This window comes from Pomacea canaliculata, linkage group LG8 (assembly GCF_003073045.1).
Source record: "Pomacea canaliculata isolate SZHN2017 linkage group LG8, ASM307304v1, whole genome shotgun sequence".
In the NCBI taxonomy this organism is placed as follows: Eukaryota; Metazoa; Mollusca; class Gastropoda; order Architaenioglossa; family Ampullariidae; genus Pomacea; species Pomacea canaliculata.
Genome location: NC_037597.1, coordinates 28415014 through 28436539, shown reverse-complemented (window position 1 = coordinate 28436539; position 21526 = coordinate 28415014). Strand labels below are relative to the sequence as shown.

The window sequence follows — 21526 nt, the reverse complement described above, 5'->3', positions numbered from 1 at the left end:
CCACCACATCTGATCGCCAGGACCTGGGATGTGAATAACGAAATCCCCACGGAAGTAGATTGACCTAGATAACAAGCTATCTCCAAGCCTCCCTAAGGCCACGTCTCAGTGAGCAACAGCAAATCCAGGACTTGTTCAATAATCATATTCGTGAATGTCCACAGCCTTCCTGACGACCGACTGGGGCGTTGAGAAGGCCACATAACAGTTGAAGTCTGAACTATCTGACCTCAGACGAACTTGGTAATATTCTAGCGTTCAGATGTAAGGGGGTCGAACATCTAGACCCATCTTTCATTCACATTAGACGTACAGTGAGGGGACAGGTCTGTGCAACTGGAAAGGGAATCTTATTTCACGATTAACCAGGGGAGAACACGGTAAATTATGAATTATAGCCATTTTATTCACTTACTGTCAATAAAGATTTTTTAAAATGCACAACATAAAATATAAACCAACACTAAATGTAAACACCCCTCTCAACAGATCTATAATGAATAAACATAAAATACCATCAAGGTATCAATATATTACAAACGCCCCTCCCAAAAGGCGCATAAATAACAACCCAAGTATAAAACATCATACACATAAATTAAAACACCCATCCCCAAAAATGAAATCAAGTGAAGTTAGTGAAGGGTTCGACACACTTTGTGCTTTTTCCTCCTCCCACTTGCGGCCTCCATCACAAGTCACCATGGATATGGCCAGCCATTTCCCCTGTATAACTTGTCCAAAGTGGCCATTTGCTGACATCGTTGTATCGTTTTCCAGTATGGGCTCTGGCCAACAAAAAAAAGAAAGCAATGTCATGTGAGCTTGAAAGAAATAGGTTGTTAGCTTTCGAAAAAAACCGTACGATGATACACTATAAAAATTATCTTGCAATTACGATTGTCTTAGCACATTTGCTTAGAGAAAATTGTGTGATTTTGCTGGTGGCTTTGCCTGTCAAAAGGCATGAATTTATTTAAAAATATGACTTGGCAGGCAGAACTAATGTAAATCAAAGACTAGTGTTCTTGGAAGTTGCAGAAAAAGGGCTTCTTAAATGGTTGCCAAATTAAAAGTAGTGACAAGCTGCGGGGTTAAAATGGCACTCTATGTGATTGGAAAGGTAAGCTTAAAAATCTCATCCCAAATTCGCCAAATAAACGTGTGAATTGGTACTACATAAAATTGTGGCTTTAAAATGTTGCAAAAGGTTGTTAAATTCTTCTTTGTTTCCTCCCTTCCAAGCTGTATAAAATAGTTTTGGAGCAAGAAGATGCTTCAGCAGACGGTACAGTTGCTCTTTTGTGTACGGCCACCAAAAAAGCTCAGATAAAAAACCTGAAAACAAAAAATATGTTTCAATCAGCAACAATCTCCCTTATACAATATATGAAAAAATCCCATCTGTGAAATCTTCCTGAAGATGGCACGTACAATGGGTTGAGCTGCCTGATAGGTTTAGAACAAAGTTTAACAATATGAAGCAGTTAAACACTAACAGTTTTACTTTGTACTCTGGTTATTCTTTTCGTGTCTTCTTGGGATTGCCCTACTGGACAAAAATCTTTCCTACATCTTACCATTCTTTGTCTGCTATCCTCCTCTGCCAAAGTATCGTTTAAGTTGATCAACTTCCTGCAGTGGAAAGAGGAAGTGTCTGGAGTTGTATGCTGGCAGCCACATTGCTTTGCTGGTCCACCTTCTCTGCAGGATCTCTACACCGTTCTGGAGTTCTTGATATCTTTTTTGAAAGTTTTTCTCAAAATAACTGGAAGTATTTGTACTAAAAAAAAATAAGATAGTATCTGTAATGCTGATATTAACTAACTGTAGTACCAAGGTGTTTTAATATATATATATCACATGCAAAAATAAAAACAAGTAAGCATTTCTAAATTCTCTGAATGTAATAATTAGAAGTTTAAGCTAGAATCTTACAGTCGCTAGCAGAGTTGCTGGTGACTGATGATGGGTGAATGCAGGAAATAGACCGTCTTGATGGTTTGGCGACTAAAAGTTAAAACCAAAGTCTCCTTTAGTGCCTTGATAAAATGTTGGTCTCAATGCACACCCACAACAAAAAATGCACACAATTCTCTAAATATAATCACTGGAAGGTTTATATGAAACCTTAACTGTCAGTAGCAGCTGCTGAAAGATGCTGCTTGGTGTCAACTCAGGAATATGTGATTGAGGCCCCTAAAAATAAACAAGAAAATTATAATGCAAGTGTATTTAAGTTACACACAATGCGATTACATCTTTTACTTGTGCATACATAAAGTAAAACAAAAAAGATACTTTTCTAATTCTTCTGAACATATTAAATTTTCAAAAACTCAAAGTGTAACCTTACTGTCAATAGCAGTTAAATGGTTCTGGCTTGTGGTTGGAGAATCCACCAGACCAAACAAGTCTGAATAGAAGATGGAGTTTGCACATAAACTGATCCCACCAGGTCTTTGGTGGTGCTGGTTGGGGGGAATACCAAAGGTGTGTACTCTTTCACAGCCAGGCTCCTAAAACAAGGCAATTTTTGTATAAATCACCAGAAAAGTCTTATGCACACTTATGTTTATTTGATTTCTTAAAGTATCAAATATTAAATTTCTTTTTCAAACATTCTATGATGTGCTTACATTCATTTATCATTAGTGCATTAGAAGAAATTTAAATTTTTTTTAACAAAGGAGTTAATCAAATGAGCACACACAGAAGAAAATAAACTTTACATTTGCTTTTAATTTATCTGCTGGTAGGTGAAAATATTCCGTTCGGGCCTGGCCTTTTTGTGTTTTTTGACCCAGGAGGAGTCTGCTTTTAAAGCTAGGCCAGAAATATCTATTGGTTGTTTCTCTGGGATAGCCTTCATCGGGGCATGATGTCTGCAGATTCTTTCCATCTTCGAAAGAGCTCGATAATGTGGCAAATCTTTAAATCTTTGATCATCCAAAACCTAGCAAAATAAATAGAAAAAGACTATGTAAGAAAACTTTAACAAATAATGTCTTTTTTAATCTTATTTTCTTTAATCAAAAATACTGTGCACTTTGCTACCTTTGATAACTTTGGAGAACATGAAGATCAGGGACGATCGAGTAAACTTCCAATTTCGCTTGTATTTTATATTTAAATATGGCCGGTGACCGGAACACATGCGAATTAAGGATTGCGCGAGGGATCGTTTCTTTGATAAATTATATTTACAACGGTGCTATATACTTTATATTTTTTTAAACTGTAAATAACTATTAAGTATAAAATTATATATTTTATATTTTATTTAACAATCTACACAATAATTACCAAATAAGCGCTTGTAAAACGTGTCTTTTTGATAGTCATACACATTTATGTCAGCGAAGGGTTGCTGCGAGCGAACGTTCTTGATAATATATCTGGATACTTTATATTTTTGAGGGCTGTTGATAAACATAAAGTATAAAATATATTTACATGTTATTTAACAATCTACAAAAATAATTACAAATAAACACTTTGTAAAACATATCTTCCATAGTCATAATCAGTCGATGTCGGGCAAAGCTTGGCGTCAAGCTTTGGCGACTGGGTTCTTGGCCGGCACTATTCCGCCAAGCTTTTTCCAAGTTCCCCATCGCAGCTGAATGAGCGATCGCGTTTTCGCGCGCACCGTTGAACCTTGGCGCTTGCTTTGGTTGGGATGCTTGGTTACTGGGCTAACCAATGTTACAGATTTTCCCAAGCGTGGCCCAAACTTGCCGAATTTGCTTTGCCGTGTGTTTTGACTGAGTAGTACCTGACTGTGTGTGTCACCTTTGTTGTATAGTGGATAGTAATGACTGAGTTCATTCTTTTGGGTCATAGCATGAACAGTTTTAGCAAGGGTAGTAATAACGGGATGGCAGCTTAATTATATTTGACAATACCATCTGGGCCTGCTGCATTAACATTTTTTAACCTAATTGCCTCTTTACCTTTTCTGTGATCTGATTGTCGCACAGGTTGGACATACAGGTGCATTTGGACTTACTGGTACTTTCACAAGGGTTATCTTGACCATCCACAATCCATTCATCCCTTTATTTAGTTATTGTTTGGAAGTGCTTTACTCACCCCTCTTCACTGATTGTTCCACTAACGGGCTGTCTTCGTATTCCTTTCATCACCTCCAGAACTCCTTTGGGTTGACTGCATTTCTAGGAAATCCTGATTTACATTTATGAAGTTTTGTTTCTTTTACGTGTTTAGCAGATTCTATTCAGGCTTTCTTCTCTGCTATAAACTGTTCGTTCTTCCGTATTTTCTCTTTCTACACTTTCTTAGACACTACTAGTCACTTTGTCTTTACACACTTAATGAAATAATGTATCAAAGGGAGAAAGATACCTACTGTGTTGTAACAAGTCCACATTACTAACCGTTTCTTTATTTATTAGCTTCCTATCTCTTTTGGATAGGCTGTCTTTTCCTATATACCTTTGTTTGATTGCTATTTTGCTGTCACCCTTTGACCACTGTGTCTGTTTGTACTTCTGTGTTCATGCATTTCAGACCACACTAACCTAGTTTTTATCTTAAGCTTTGAGTTGACGCTTCAGCATTTTGAGTTGTTTCTGCGAAATAATATTGTCAATTATTTTATTATGATTTTTTATTTTTAAATAATAAAACATTTGCTGATTTAAATTAATATAAATAAAATACTATACGAGAAAAGACTCACTCAGCTTCTCTTTTGTTGGCATGTGGCTTTAACAGGTGGATACAATTGCTGCAATCATTTCTTAATTATCCTTGTGGGTGTGTCCGTGTCGCCGGACGAAGAAGACAGGAAGGTAAAAACCGTGTTGACCTTCTTGAACTTGCTTACGAATAACATGTTAAAGGGTTTTTGACAATCAGCTTTATGTAGGTCAGTAAGAAAATGAAATACATTGATCGTTGTCAGGCGTCTAAATAAGTGTGTAGTAATAATGACAAACATTTAAAGGTAAGAATTTTGTTTTAGGTGACATGGTTTCTTTTTACTTTTAGAAGTAACATACAGCCCTAATAAAGACACTAATTTAAAAACTCTATGGGTCTAAAAATTCGATAAGCTATATATTTTACAATAATGGATCTGAGGAGGTGCTAGTTTTTAGGGAGTGTGCTACGGGTGTGTTAAGTAAAAACAAAAATAGATTAATTGATAACATTGAATTATTAATAATTTTCCAAAAGTACAAATTCTAGATGCCAAGGCGGAAAGTCTGCAATGTAAGGACCTGGCACAATGTAAAACTGCACGGACAGACGACGACTGCAACCAGACCCACGCCGCGTGCTTTCGAACACCTGTGTCGGTGTGAAAGTGGCTACTTCAACAACACCCCTTACAAATATTTGCTCTAAGCCAGTGAGTAGACAAATGGTTCTTTGTGTGCGGTGGCTTTGACATGGCAAGAAACTCGTCTTTGTTGTCGGCTTTAAAAGGGTATGAAAGGGCTTTCTGTGATTTTTTCGCATTCTTAAAGGAATAAATTGTAAAAACAACATGGAGCCGCATTTAGACAGACTGAATAAAAGGGAAGAAAGGAATTGAAAGTAAACACGTCGGCCGAAAACAAATTTAGAATTTATTCACTTGATTAGTTGATGTTGTTCGAAAATGCATCAAAAATGTTAGAACAATTAACTTCAACTTAAACAGTCTGTAAATAATTGCTTAACAAACAGAATGTTTACATTAGCTGTGCAGCACAGATGACTGCAGGGACAGCTTTACAGAGTATCCTGACAGCGCTATTAAAAACGACACTAACCTTGGATCGCGAAGGATGGACTCAGTCTGGAAGATGCAAGGACAGGTGCCTAGCTGACAAGGTTGCCTCAACCTTCGATTTCATGAGTTAGTTGGGAAAAAGCTTTGAAAACATTGGATACTTAACATGATTCTTAGAGATGGCAGTGACTGTTGCACTCTACAACTGCTAAAGGTTCTGCTTCACGTTGTCTGCGCTGTTGTTCTATTTAATGCACGCTCTATCCAGAAATCAACGGAAAACCTTCGTAAAACATGCGGAATCACTTGTTGAAATATGTTTGTCTGTGCTATATATTTTACCATAGTACACGCCTTACATAAAGACTACAACAAACTTTAGGAGCAAACTTAACTCGCCATTAATTCTACAACATGTTTGAATTGCAAAAGATACTGAATACATTTAGTTAGGATAAAAACAAAGTGGTTTGGAAATTGCATGAATTTATAAAACTGCTAATGTGCTAATTAATATTTTGATAGTTGCTTGCTTTCTCTTAGGAAGAAAGTTGTAAAGGTAAATAATCACAGTGAACCCACGACCATTAGGTTACTTACTGCAAGTGAGTGTGAATGTACTACACCAACATATACAGAGATAAACTTCTGTGTTTTAACTACACACTTCCACTTTTCATTAGGACTGTGAATACAAGTCACAAAATGGAAGAAAAGTTCAGTCGTCCACCAATGAACTTGTTTTCTTTGTTGTACTGGCCTGAAATGATGCTCAAACATTTGCAGGTGCGCCTAGGCATAAAGACATAGATAACAATGTTATGAACCGATGCTAATATCAATTGCGTTACCTGCACAGTCTGTGTTACTCAGCCCTTCCACACAAGACTTACTTTGACTTCTTCAGGTCACGGAATTTTTTACTTCGTGTGCAGCTAAACAATACAACTCTTCTATTCTACCTTCCGCACCTGTTCCATCATGAATCTGTTCACTTTGCCACTGGAAGACCACACCTCACCTTGTAGGCAATACTGGACCACAGTCCACATTCATGTTGTCCTTTGTCAACCACTCCTTTCTCTCCTCCTCGTCCTCTCTGCTGACTACCGTCACTCTCAATTCGTGTTCTCTGATTTCTCTCGTGTTTCCTACATGTTTATATGATCATCAGTGGTGTTCATCCTTTTGTTCCTTTTACTGTCCGTGTCTCCTTTCTTCTGTCAATCGCTAAGACCAGGCTACTTAGGACGTGAGTATGAGCTATGCACATACACATTTATTATTATTATGTTCTTACTTTAGCCACCTTGCAACTAACGTTTGTCTATTCTTGGTGTAGCCAAGTGTGTGTGTGTGGGGGGGTTGAACAACGTTGACCACAACAGTCCAGCACTCAAATCAGAAAGGCAGGAACCTGTCAGCAGTTGCACCAACTCTCTAATGTAGGCTAGATGTACAGTCACGGTTGCGTCGCTTGTAATGTCGCGCCTTCACTTCGCAGTTTTCTCCCCTGTCCTTGCGTCTCCAGTTCTGCCTTATATACCTCTCGGTGGGTCCCTTTTCGCGGTCTTATGCATCAGCACTATTCCGCGGTCTTTCACCATCGTACCCCTTTACTTTACTCGCGTGCATCAGCATTCCTGCCTAACAAGCGCTGGACTACCGGCCCTACATTGGCACTCCTTGCATACAGCTGTGTTGTTGCATGAAACATTGAATGAACAAGTGATTTAGGTCAGTGGTTCTCAAAGTGTGGTCAGGTGTGGGCATAAGTCAGGTGTTCCGCGGCTGACAGTCCTCGTCATATATCAGCAAAGTGATTGTTAAATGCCAGATAGGCTTGTAGAAAACTTCAGTTAAGTTTGTGTCGGACACCCAACCCTTAGCTAGTCAAGTTACCACCATCGCACCTTGATAATGCCTGAAAGGGTGGTCAAGGCAGGCGGCCATCAATTGTCCAAACCATGACGAGTGACCCGCCTACCTGAACAGGACGCTCTGTTGAAGTTTTAGTATGTCAGCTTCCCTGAATCCGTCAAACATGAAAGGGCCAGGCAGGCAAAGACAACTTCCCCCTCGTAAGAAAGGCTGACCACTTTCCCAATCTCGTGCTGGCGAGAAGACTCTTTTCCAAGTTTTATTTCTCAGTATTTTCAAGCCGAAGGTTAGGATCGCTGGCTGAAATCAGGACCTTGAGAAAGTACATCCCCGGATTGCGGCTGACTGTGAAAGTGCAACAAGATGCAGAAGGAGAAAGATGCAACTGAGGTCGTTTGTGATCCACATCAACCACTCTTGTTCTACTGACAGGCTTACGAGCTGCAGCACAAGAACATAGCCAGGAAGTGGAAGATACCACCTGACTGATATTTCCATCTTCTGCTCAAGATAATAGCAACAAAGACAGCATCATACAAGCTGGTGAAGAACAGAAGTGGTACACACAAGGTGGCGATCATTCCAGCATTTGGAAAACAACCAAAACAAGTTAAAAGAAAAATATAGCACTGATTATTTTGACATGGGATTTTTTTTGGACGGGGATAAAGAAGTCCCTAACCCGCAATGTGTTTTTATGCTGTGAAATTCTGGCCAATGGAGCAATGAAACCCTCCAAACTGAAGTCATTTGAATCCCAAGCAATGCCAATATGCCTTGATAAGCCTCAAGAAGCTGCAACAAAATAAGGGAGTGCTGCACCTTGTTTGCTTCTGGCGATGTAAACGCTGAGGCTACACAGGCATCCTACACAGCTCTCTGTTTTGGATCGCCAAGACCGGCAAAGACCAACTGTTGCAGAGAACTTGACCAGACCTGCTGCCAGACTAATGAGCAGAACTCATGCTTGGTGAAAAGGCTACAATGCCATCAACAAAGTCCCTCTTTCAAAAAGATACCGTGAAACGTGGAATAACAGCCATGGCTGACAGTGTGGAATGTCAGCTGCTATCAAGACATGTCAAAGTTAGCGCTTCAGCTTGATGAGTCTACTGACAGCCAACGAAAGCAAACCTTTGGCATGTGTCAGTAGAAATACTTAGGCGCTGTTCATGATGACTTTCCTTCTGCGTCTGTACCACCATACAACTGGAGAGGACATTTTCAAGATTGTGAACAATTACATATGTGAGTAACAAAGTTGACTGACGCCATGTGTCGGTGTCAGCACTGATGGTGCTGTGTCATCGAAGGGAAGATCAAAAGGCTTGACCGCACGCATCCAAACAGTTGCCCACTGGCCAGTGCAACGCACTGTTGCATTCACCGTTTAAAGACTAATGGAGGAATCATAAAAAATTATAAACTTCATCAAAGGGCGCCCTTTGAAACGCGCGGATTTTTAAAGCTTTATGTGAAGAGATGGGAAGTGAACACACCAAGCTTCTTTTCTTACAGAAGTTCGGTTGGTTGTCGCGTGGAGAGTGCTCACTTGTCTGTTTGAACTGCGCGAGGAGGTTCACATTTGTTTGCGCGAGTGATCAAGCTTTCTACTGGTGGATGCTGCATGGCTGTTCATGGCTTGGTCAGTTGGCGTAGCTGGCGGACATTATTTAGCAGTGTGAATGGGCAGACATGTCACAATCTGTCACGTTCAAGACAAAGTAAAGGCTATGTGTATAACACTGGGGCTGTGGTGTCATCGCCTCGATCGTTGAGAATTTGACTCATTCCCAACCCTCAGTGATTTTCTTGTGACTTCACCGCAGGAAATTGATGAGCAGATTGTTGCGAACTTCAAATCACACCTACATGGTCTGCGTGAGCAATTCAGAATTTATTTTCCAGAGCCCGAGACAAAATCTGAATGGATCAGAAATCCATTTGAAAACATGAGTGCAGCTGAACAGTCAGTACAAAACTTTCTTCAAAGGATGTTGATAGTCTTATGGAACTTGCTTTGGGTGGTTCGCTAAAAGTGTTGTTTGCTGAGAAATGTTTGACAGACTTTTGGCTTCATGTACGATGTGAGTACCGGGGACTTGCTGACATCGCTGTGAAGCATCTACTGCCATTTCCAACAACGTACTACTGCGAGATTCGATGTTCAACTCTCGTGGGACTAAAAACAAACAAGAGAAGTCGGTTGAACGTGGAATCTGACATGAGACTGAAACTTTCCAACATTGATCCAGATATTACCACCCTAATATCTCGTCAAAAACAACTGCATTCCTCGCATTATCATTTTAATTACAAAGAACGAGGTACGTAGTTTTATGTCAACTTATTACTATGCTACTTGTCGCAAAGGGACATTTAGTTTTGAATTGTAATGAACTAATGCGGCAAATTTAAAATTTGAAATTCATAGTATAGACTGATTTTAGGCTTGGTGGTCCACCATATTTTTTACTTAGTTAAAGTGGTCCGCGGTCCGAAATACTTTGAGAACCACTAGATTTAGGTAAACAACAAACAAGTATCGTGACTTTTTTAAAGTCTTTAACTCAAATACAACGATCTAGAAATATATAGAACTTGGAGAGTTGTTATCTTGTCACACTTATATTTATAAAGAGAACACGATCTAGGAAACTACACTGTCATTTGTGGGAAAGTGGATTCTCATCGCTAATGATAGATAAGTGCCAGACCTCCTCAGCTCGCCCTGCAGCTCTGACACTGACAACAAGACATCCAGGACTCTAGCATCAGGACCATGGACTGACAAAACTGGGGGAGCACAGCAGGAATTGGGAAAACAGTCCACTTTATAATTATTGTACAACTAGTGTGTGACAGGCATGCTGCTAGCAAGACAACAGTAAACAATAACAAATATACAACTACGTACCGCGCCTTTTGCTGAACACATTAATGTAACAGAATAACCTTTAGTGAAATGTTCACATAACTTGCTTTCACTTTTCTTTGTTCAAAATGTTTCGCATCATGTTCACTTATGTCTCTGTCTCTCTACCTTCTGTGCCAGCCCGTGGAGGTCTGTGTCGGCTTCACAATGTCACCGCTCGCGAGTTCCCTCACACTGGTATCCTAAGACGAGTAAGGCTGGACCCACTACCAGAGATCCTGCAACTCCACTTTGGCCACACACCATACCTGGTACAACTTACTGTGTAACACAAAAGTGGAGATTGTCCAGACCCGAACAGCGATTGTTTGTCACACAGATGTCTCTGTCAGGATTCACTTTAATGAAACTGAGAAAAGTGTGTTGTTACAAGTAAGTGAGAAGCAGTAGAATTGATAGTAGTACTCAGCTTGTCCCACACTTGTCTACCGTCATTTTGTCTGTTTCTTACAGTAAAGATACTCTAGTAAGTTGTTTACAGTAATTATTTTCATCAAACAACTGTCATCTCAATGTTGACATAATATTTGAGATTTACAAAGTTTAGCTTTCACTGTTTATTTATGCCACGAGCTTATCGTTTTCTTCCGTTCTAATAGCTGAAAGATGGCAATTAACCTCAGATACATTGGGTTAAGGGTGAATGCACTAGTGCACCACAGAGGGGAATGTATCGATGAAGAACATTCCAGCTGCCACTACCTCATATTTTTGTTGTCTACTGTCACCTGCACTCTACAGCACCTTTCAGACGAGGAATATAAATAAAATCAAAACACAGACAACAATTTAAAATTTAAAAATATAATATAATTTAAAAATCAAAAGAGAAACACAACACAAAACAATTCCTAATTTCCCAAGCCCACAGTTCCAAGACACTTTCCTGGTCACAACACATCTAATGTTCCTGCTGCAAAATAAGTTTCCTTCCAAAGTCTCAACTTAAACAACACAAAAAAATCTACACTTGAAGGCAGCACACAGTTTAACTTGACACTGACACAATATCCTCTAGCAGTCAAGCGTGACACACAAGTTCCACTGAGAATTTCCGCGCATATGAAGAATAGAAACAGAAGAGAAAAACACAAACCACAAGAAACACAGAAACCTGGATAAATAAAACAAAAACAATTCTTTAAACAAATGCAAATTCAAACCTATTCATAAAAGATACACAAATATATCACACTCATCAGAACTCTCCTCATTCTCCAACATTATACACAGGCTCACCAAAAATCATCAAAAATACTCATTCACCGAAAAATCAACAAAGATGCACACTCACCTCAACAGGTTCAGTGGTACATAAAGTAAAGATACAAATCTGTCAGGATTTGTACAGTCCAGTCAGGACTACACAACAAGTCGTTCAAGACTTGTTTACAAATAGAAAACCTCGTCCGCTCCGGACACAACACAAGGACCTTTCTCTCCCCACTTCCGTCAAGGAATAAAACCCAATCACACACACCCAAAACACTACCACACTCTTTCTTTTGTTGGAACTAACAACAAAACAATCTTTCTTTCCCTACTTAATTAAACAAAAGACTGGCCGGCCATCCCTGTATGGCGCGGCACGCCTCAGCTGTCGACCCTGACAGCCCCGGTAATAGGTCCCTTTCCAATTACTTCTCCCTATCCCCTTCCTAACTAAATAATAATAATAAAAATTTAAACAAAATACACAGCAGGTTTGTGACATCTACTCTACGTGAAAGTCGTTATAACTGTCACTTTATTACTTTAGGAAAAACTGATTGTGAAGGTTAGAGGAGGAAGTGGCTTTGAAGAGAGGAGGGTACAAGTGACATTAAGAAGGAGAATAAGAATATGTACACATGGCAGTCAGATACTTATAAAATAGAGCTAGAATTATGGGATGGCTAGTGTTACCGGCGGTCAGCAAGTATCACTGTCTTGTAGGCGAGCTGAAGACGTGGCACAATGTAAACTGCACGACAGACGACGACTGCAACAGCCCACGCCGCGTGCTATCAACATCTGTGTCGGTGTGAAGCTGGCTACTTCTACACAACACCTTACGATATTTGCTCTGGCAGTGAGTAGACAATGGTTCTGTGTGGTGTGCTTGACCGCAAGAAACTCGACTTTGTTGTCGGCTTGTTACAGTTAGGGACGGAAGAGCTTTTCTATGACTTTCGCATTCTTAAAGGAATAAATTGTAAAACAACATAGCCGCATTTAGACAGACTGAATAAAAGGAAGAAAGAATGAAAGAAAAGACGTGGGTCGAAACACAATTAGAAATGTATTCACTTGGTTATGGATGTTGTTCGAAATGCGTCAAAATGTAGAACAATTAACTTCAACTTCAACAGTCTGTAAATAATTGCTGACCACAGTTGTTTACATTAGCTTGCAGCACAGACGAGTTGCAGGACAGCTTTACAGAGTATCCTGACAGCGCTCTACTACGACACTACCTTGATCGCTTGGATGGACTCAGTCTGGAAGACTGCAAGGACAGGTGCCAGGATGACAAGACTTGCCTCACCTTTGATTTCAGAGGTTAGTATCGGGAAAAGCCTTGAAACATTGGTATACTAACATGATGTTAGAGATGGCAGGTGACTGTGCACTCTACAACTGCTAAAGTCTGCTTCACGTGTCCTGCGCTGTGTTCTATTAATAGCACGCTCTATCCAGAAAATCAACGGAAACCCGTAAAACATGGGAACAATGTTGAAATATGTTGTCTGTGTATATTTTTACCATTAGTACACGCCTACAGAAAGACTACAACAAACATTTAGGAGCATACTTAACGCGCCATAATCTACAAACATGTTTGAATGAAAAAGATACTGAATACATTTAGTTAGGATAAAACAAAGTGTGTGAAATTGAATGGATTATAAAATTGCTAATGTGCTAATTAATACTTGATAGTTGCTTGCTTTCTTTAGGAAGAAAGTGTAAAGATAAAATCACAGTGAACCCACGACTATCTAGTTATTACTGCAGTGAGTGTGAATGTACTACACCACATATACAGAGATAAACTCCTGTGTTTACTACACACTTCCACTTTCATTACGACTGAATACAAGTCAGAAATGGAAGAATAGCTCAATCGTCCACCAATGAACTTGTTTTCTTTGGTGTACTGGCCTGAAATTATGTTCAAACATTTGCAGGTGCACTAGCATAAAGACATACATAACAATGGTATGAACCGATGCTAATATCAATTGCTACCTGCACAGTTTGTGGTACTCAGCCCTCCACACAATGACTTACTTTGACTTCTTCAAGTCACGGAATGTTTACTTCGTGTGCAGCTAAACAATACAACTCTTCTATTCTACCTCCGCACCTGTCCATCATGGAATCTGTTCACTTTGCACTGAAGACACACCTCACCTTGAGCAATACTAACACAGTCCACATCATGCTTGTCCTTTGTCAACCACTCCTTTCTCCCTCCTCGTCCTCCCCTGAACACCGACACTCTCAGTTCTTGTTCTCTGATTTCTCCTTGTGTTTCCTACATTAGTTTATATGAGTCATCAGTCGTGTTCATCCTTCTGTTCCTTTGCTGTCCGTGTCTCCTTCTGTCAATCGCTAAGACCAGGCTACTTAGGAGCGTGAGTATGAGCTATGCACATCACACATTTATTATTGTTATTTATTCTTACTTTAGCCACCTTGCAACTAACCTTTATCTATCTTGGCACTCCTTGCATACAGTTGTTGTTGCACGAACATTGAATGACAAGTGGTTTAGGTAAACAACAAACAAGTATCGTGACTTTTTTAAAGTCTTTAACTCTAATACAACGATCTAGAAATATATAGAACTTGGATAGTGGTTATTTTGTCACACTTATATTTATAAAGAGAACACGATCTAGGAAACTACACTGTCATTTGTAGGAAAGTGGATTCTCATCGCTAATGATAGATAAGTGCCAGACCTCCTCAGCTCGCCCTGCAGCTCTGACACTGACAACAAGACATCCAGGACTCTAGCATCAGGACCATGGACTGACAACACTGGGGGAGCACAGCAGGAATGGAGAAAACAATCCACTTTATAATTATTGTACAACTAGTGTGTGACAGGCATGCTCCTAGCAAGACAACAGTAAACAATCACAAATATACAACTACGTACCGCGCCTTTTGGTGAAAAGCTTTCAGTAACAGAATAACCTTTAGTGAAATGTTCACATAACTTGCTTTCACTCTTCTGTGTTCAAAATGTTTTGCATCATGTTCAGTTATGTCTCTGTCTCTCTACCTTCTGTGCCAGCCCATGGAGGTCTGTGTCGGCTTCATAATGTCACCGCTCGCCAGTCTCCCTCACACTGGTATCCTAAGACGAGTAAAGGCTGGACCCACTACCAGAGATCCTGCAACTCCACTTTGGCCACACACCATACCTGGTACAACTTACTGTGTAACACAAAAGTGGATTGTCCAGACCCGAACAGCGATTGTTTGTCACACAGATGCCGATGTCATTCAGGATTACACTTTAATGAAACCGAGAAAAAGTGTGTTGTTACAAGTAAGTGAGAAGCAGTAGAATTATGAGTAGTACTCAGCTTGTCTCCACACGTTGTCTACCGTCAGTTTGTCTGTTTCTTACAGTAAAGATACTCTAGTAAGTTGTTTACAGTAATTATTTTCATCAAACAACTTTCATCTCAATGTTGACATAGTATTTCGGATTTACAAAGTTTAGCTTTCACTGTTTATTCATGTCCACTAGCTAACGGTTTTCTTCCTTTCAAATAGTTGTAAGATGGCAGTGAACCTCAGGTACATTGGGTTAATCACTTTAAAGGGATACTAAAGGGAAAATTAAACTGCTTAGAAACTCGTAAATAGTAGGATCAATTTGAATCTCATCTATTTTCATGTCTGTTCATGTGAAAAAAGTTGAAGGTTTGTAGTAGAATGTTGCGTTTAAGAAGAGAAATTACACGGACTCTGCTTCGACGAACTCTCGTTCTCGGTCACGTGACCTTATGACGTTTCAGTAGGATTGTTTACATGTGAGACCGAACCATGCCTGCACCCATTGCCACGAAAAATGGGAAAAGATTCGACATTGTCATCATTTTCCGAAAGACAGATCGAGCCTTACAAAAAGAGTGTGTCATACAATAACAAGGCTCGATGCCACACGTTTGGTAGCCCAGAGAGTGGGAGGTGTTGTGCAAGCATTTTGTTGACGATCAGTACTTTATTTACTAGCCGGACCCGAAATGTCCGAACAGTTAGATTTGGCCTTCAAGGCACAGCTTCTGCCAGATGTAATTCCGACCATTTTTCAACACAATGAAATTTCTCGAAAAAGAAAGAAGGATCTATCTGACAGACGAGTTTCACTTTGCCAAACGACTACAGCATAAACAGGTCAGTGTCAGTGCTATGTACTGTTACTGTGTTTACAAAATGCACTTTTCATTATTGGTAGATAACATTACAATATACATATATCAAAGAATGTACATATCTATAAAACAATAAACGTGTTATGTGGTACTTATAATAGCGGGTTTCAATAGGTAAAAATTCATAGTACATGCATAATAAATGAAAAATGTCAGCATCAAACTGAAAGTGTAAAGAAATGATTGTTGAAAATCCTGTCACTTGTTACATTATTTTTTTAAAAATCATTGTTTGCTTTTATAAATGAAATATTTTTAAATTCATATTTTTGAAAAGACAGCCTATTTGTTTATGAAATCTAAAACAATAAATTCATGTGAAAGGTATTTCCTACATAATGAGCTTATCAACAATAGTAGTGAAATCTATGTGCAGTACACTGCGGAAGTTAGAATTGATATTTCAACATTTGAAAATTAGAGTAATATTAATGATTGTGTTTTATGTTGGATACTGTAAAGAATTAAAAATAATAATAGCTTGATCACATGGTATAATCATACATGTTTTATTATTGTTTTAATGTTTTGTGGAATGATTACTTTATAAAACTTTAATGTTCAGACTATGACGAGTCAGTCACAACAAACAGTTCAACTGTGCTTAAATAAAGAGGTCCAGACCCAGATCTCAGCTCCAATCCTGAAAGGTAATGGCCACTTTTTAGTTCTTTTCTCTATTACACATCTCTTTTATCTAAAATTGGCATGAATTCCACAAACTGTGCCAGATATTTTCGTCTTATAAGGATATTCAAGGCCAAAAATATCTGGGAACGACTTGTTGTGCAGTTTTAAACACTTAGATAAAAAAATAATGTTATATGGCTTTGTAAATTTTTTATGTGGATAAATTTTTTTCATAATGAAATGAAAAAGAAGGAAATTGTGTCTATAAATGTCTGCTAGGTGTGATCCTGATATTGATATGGGCGTCAGAAAATGAAAATGACACCTCAGAGTGGAATAATTCAGCAGTCGAGGAGCACCAGTAAACAAAGTTTATATTGCAGTTACTAACAAACAGTCAGTACTTGATAGTTTATATCAGAAACATGCTAGCACAAGAATTTAAGCTGATATTTAGCTATAAAAATGATTTATGGTTTTAACTATGATTTTAGTCTCGATATTTGTCTCTAGGAATTCTCAGAAAGATGAACTGGGCACAAATCCCTTCCTGGAAAGAAAATTTATCATTCACAAAAAGAAGTTGGAGGAGCTGCTGAGCGTTTGCAGGCAGTGTAGCAACCCCTCTACTATCACAACTATAGATGAGTGTCACATAGAAGTCAAATTTATAACCATATGCCAAGACAGCTCCTGTGGCCATCATTACTCCTGGACATCACAGCCACACTCTTTTAGGCTTCCTAAATGTTCAACCTTTGACATGTACACAAACACACATGTATCTCAAATTGTCCACTTGGTTTATTGGAATCCATAACTGTGCAAGAATTAAGAAAATTATGACAAAATACATTGTTGAAACTGTTTGAAATGCTTACAGAGCAATCAAATGAAAAATTCACATGCAGTGGAACTTGAGGAAATAAAAAGATTCAGCCACATGTCTGTATATTATGTGAAAAAAAATCAGTTGTCACACAGTTTTCCTTGCATTATTATTAGTTTGTAAGAAAATAAAGAATGAAAGGTAAATTCAGCACCAAGTATTTCAGAAATGATGTTTGTAAAATAAAAATGCCAGATGCATGTGTAACCGGACTGACCGGCACCTATCGCTACTAACACCCTAGCGCCAAATCAGTCCGTTCCTCTTTTGTCGGTCCAGGGAAGAGGACGGGAGTTCCCTAGGAGAATTTTCATGTCTACAAAAATTCTGGCTCTCGTTAGTCGGGTGCGTAGCCTAGCTCTTACTTGCCTCGCGTTGTGTTCTTTTCTTTTTCCTTCTAAACCTATTTCTGCACGCACCCGAGCTACAGCCGACCTAGGAGCCCACAAAAGACCCTGCTTTACTAACTGCACGTAAAGTGTCCTTTCGGTTGGTGTGTCTGTTCGCCGGACCTCCTCGTGTGTTCTCTTCTGCTGTGTGTCACGCCTTGCTTAAACAGGGACAGTACACACACACTAGCACTCGCTGACACTATCACTCACACAAGTGCTAAAGTTTAAAACATAGATTTATTTACAAAATGCACATCTAACAGCAAAACAACTACCAAAACTTATACTACCCTATCCTACCTATAGAGAACCTAACACCTAGCTCAACACCCAAGGGAGGGAAAAGGAAAGAGACTGAGCTATTTCCAGCGGACCAGATGCATATTTCAGTGCCTTGGTACTTCTCGCTAACTCAAGTCTCCAACCGTTCTAACTGCCATGCCGGCAGGACCAATTCTCGTCTCTAGAGAAAAGGCGCGGACGCTGCTGTACGCCCGCATTTTGTACAGGGCAGCTTGGGTACTACGTCACCCGCAGTTGCTGCCCTGTCTCGAGCTGCGCGCCGCTCGCGCGACCACGCGTGGGGTGGAAGGGGATGTGGGGTGGAGGGACTGGGCACTGTCAGCGGTACCGCTGACCGAAACTAGCGCCCCCGCTACACTCCCCTGTCCTCAGACCTAATGTACTCGCTACCAAGTACATTAGTCCAAAACAAATCTAATAATTTCTACACATTTCAAAACACTTCTAAAAAAAAACACATGTCAAACATTTCAGTCATAAAACAGTTTCTCAAGTCCGAGTGCACAAGTCATTTCACAGTTCATTCACTTTTCTTGCAGTTCACGAGTATCTTGACAAAGTTTGTCTCAACGTTGGCAAGCATCTTCGGCAACTGTAGAATCTTCTCCAGCGTCCATAGAGCACTTGCACCACATACGGCTGGCCACCCGGTGGTCACCGTCACGTGCAGAAGTCGTGCAGCACGCGCCTCGCCTTTGGTCTCAGCCAGGGCCGCCGAGAGCCAGCCCGGGCCCCGGGACAGACGACCTCTCCGGGCCCCTTGTACTTGTAATCGTAAATTATTTTCCCAGTATATAATGTATGTTTACAATTCGAATCTCAATATCTACACTTCATTCAGTGTCACGACCGGTAGTCGGACATTGCGCATTCTTTACGAAGAACGACAAGAGATCACTTCAGATTGAGACGTTCTGTTATTTATTATACACCAAAAAGAAAAAATACTAAAAAAAAACATAAATTGTAATGCAAGAATTTCCAGCAGGTCAAATTAAACCATACAGCACAAGTTCACTGTTATCCGTTCTAAATCAGAAAGTATACATCCCAGGTTGGTTCAACATCGACACTACGGCAGCGCGCAGGCTGCTACAACAGTTCTCATACATATGTCCGTTTCAATCCACATCTAACGATACGTCTTTCCGAGCACTTTTCTAGCCACCAGCAATGTCCGTGTGCTCATAAATGTTCATCAAACACATACACACAGTCCGTGTAAACCGTTTTATTCTCCCTCTAACGTTGACGGTGGAGATAAACAATGGGGGGTACGACCTTCCCCCTCTCTCTCTCTACAGGTAAACCCAAAAGGCAAAAGTCTTACTTTGCGTTGTCGGCATCAGCGAACAATCAAATCGTCAGTGTCCTCGACACTCCATTGCACGACTTTTTAAAGACGACAGCGACGGCCCTCCACGCGGTCGGTGTGTCGTCGTCGTTGTCAAGTACGAGAGTGGAGCCCACTTGCTCAACACTCCCCAGCTGTGATGAGATGCTGCCCGCCTATAGTCGTCGGCTCGGGTTGTTCTTCTCTGGAACTTCTCAGCAGCAGTTCTACTGAAGTTGCGATCCCCAAAACACAGCAACAGCAGCGGCTCCGTAGCAAACATGGTACAGCAAGTCCGTCATCAATACACTCCACTCACAATTAACAATTAACAGCCGCCGCTGTATCAATCAGCTTCTCGATCGCTGGATGGCTCTCTCCCCCCCTCAACTCGCTGCTCGATACTTCTCTTGTTACTCGTTTCTCCCTCCCCCCCCCCCCACGACCGACGCTTCACCCCCAGTCCCCTAGACCAGCCCTGCGTACCGTAACGCGGGCGCTCACCGCGGATGCCCGCGGGCGCTCACTCACGCCCTAAAGAGCTTGTGATACCCTTCGCCCACCGTGGGCGCCTGTTAAAATGGCGGCTGACAGCGAAGTAGAAAATATAATTTTGTTTATGGGCATATTTGACAACGACGACGAATTAATAGAAGCAATCTATTGCAGCGCCAAACAATATACTTTTAGTCGCATTCATTTGGGAACTAAAAGAGGAAAAAGTCCGTGAGAATTAAAGATTATGTGGAAAGAACAATGCGGTAGTCAAGTATATCATGTAAAAACAAACGACGAGCAGACTTTCTGTTGTTGTGGTCCCGATTTGGAGTTTCAAGATCGAAGGCAAATTCATCTACCATCTCTAGAAAGACATGACGATGAAATCTGAACTTTTAATACACTTCTTTATCGTCGTATATATTTATCTATTGCAAAATACTTATTTATTAGAAGATCCACCGTGAATATCATCTACACGTCTAAACTTTACAACCATGGCGGCCATCTTTGCGCCCGTGGCGGAGTACCTCTCAAGCAAGTACGCGTGCGCCCGCGTGCGCTCACTCAAATTTCGCTGCGGTCCGGCCCGCCCGTCGTAGGCGCCCGCGGGCGCCCGCGTTGCGGTACGCAGGGCAGGTGTCGCATTCTTTCAGCCGCACGTGAGGTCCGAAACTCACGTGGGGTTCACGACCTCTATATCCGTCAACTAATTACGCCGTTGACTGTCCATCGCAGAGGGGCAACACACACACACAGGGATGGCTACGCCACCCTGCTCCCCCCTCCATTTCCTTTCACCAAACTCAGGCGCAATTGCCACAAAAAAAAAACCAAAACCAAAGGAGGCACGGACTGATCCGTGACATTCAGTAACGAAATATAGACTGCAAACAGTAGGACAAGTGCACTAGGATCTACATCACTACTTGAACATAAAGTTGCTTACATGCGAGTGGTTAGTAAATGAGGACAAATGATGTTAAAGGATCAGACTTGTAGCACTTGAGGGGTATGTGCATGAGTGCGTGGTGCGCATGGCACTGGCATCGATATAAATCCACACATTTTGTCAAACTCAACTAAATTTGACAGGAAGGTTATTAGGCAAACGGACATCACCTGCACAAAATGCAGTACCCATGCTAGTAATGAATGCAAGAAAGTGAATGAAACTGTACCCGTTACATTTTACTCTACCGTGGGTAAGTAGACCTCTTCGTTGCAAAGGCGTAAACTTTGAAAAATATTGCTTATAAGGCCTGCAAGATCTCGCACACTGTTCTATTTAGTAAAAAAAATAGTAAATTACAGTCAAATCTCCCTACTATGCCACCCCGCTACTATGCCACTCTCGGTATTATGCCACTTTTGCTCGGTCCCGACTATAAATTCAATGTAAAAAAAAATTTACTATGCCACTATTGTGTGACTGTTAAAAGACACAAGTTGTGAAATTCCGCGCAGTGCTCGATTACTAT

At 40.4% G+C, this 21526-nt stretch overlaps 1 protein-coding gene across 1 annotated transcript in view; it reads left to right on the top strand.

Moving 5' to 3' along the window:
* Nucleotides 1–8802: 8802 nt before the first annotated feature.
* The window catches only part of LOC112571133, a 32924-nt gene continuing 20200 nt past the window's right edge, over nt 8803–21526 (top strand). The window contains exons 1-5 of the mRNA XM_025249946.1: nt 8803–8875; nt 10683–10813; nt 12537–12633; nt 12951–13103; nt 14851–15108. Coding sequence (XP_025105731.1) covers nt 8803–8875; nt 10683–10813; nt 12537–12633; nt 12951–13103; nt 14851–15108 — 712 coding nt within the window. The remainder of the gene's footprint in view (nt 8876–10682; nt 10814–12536; nt 12634–12950; nt 13104–14850; nt 15109–21526) is intronic.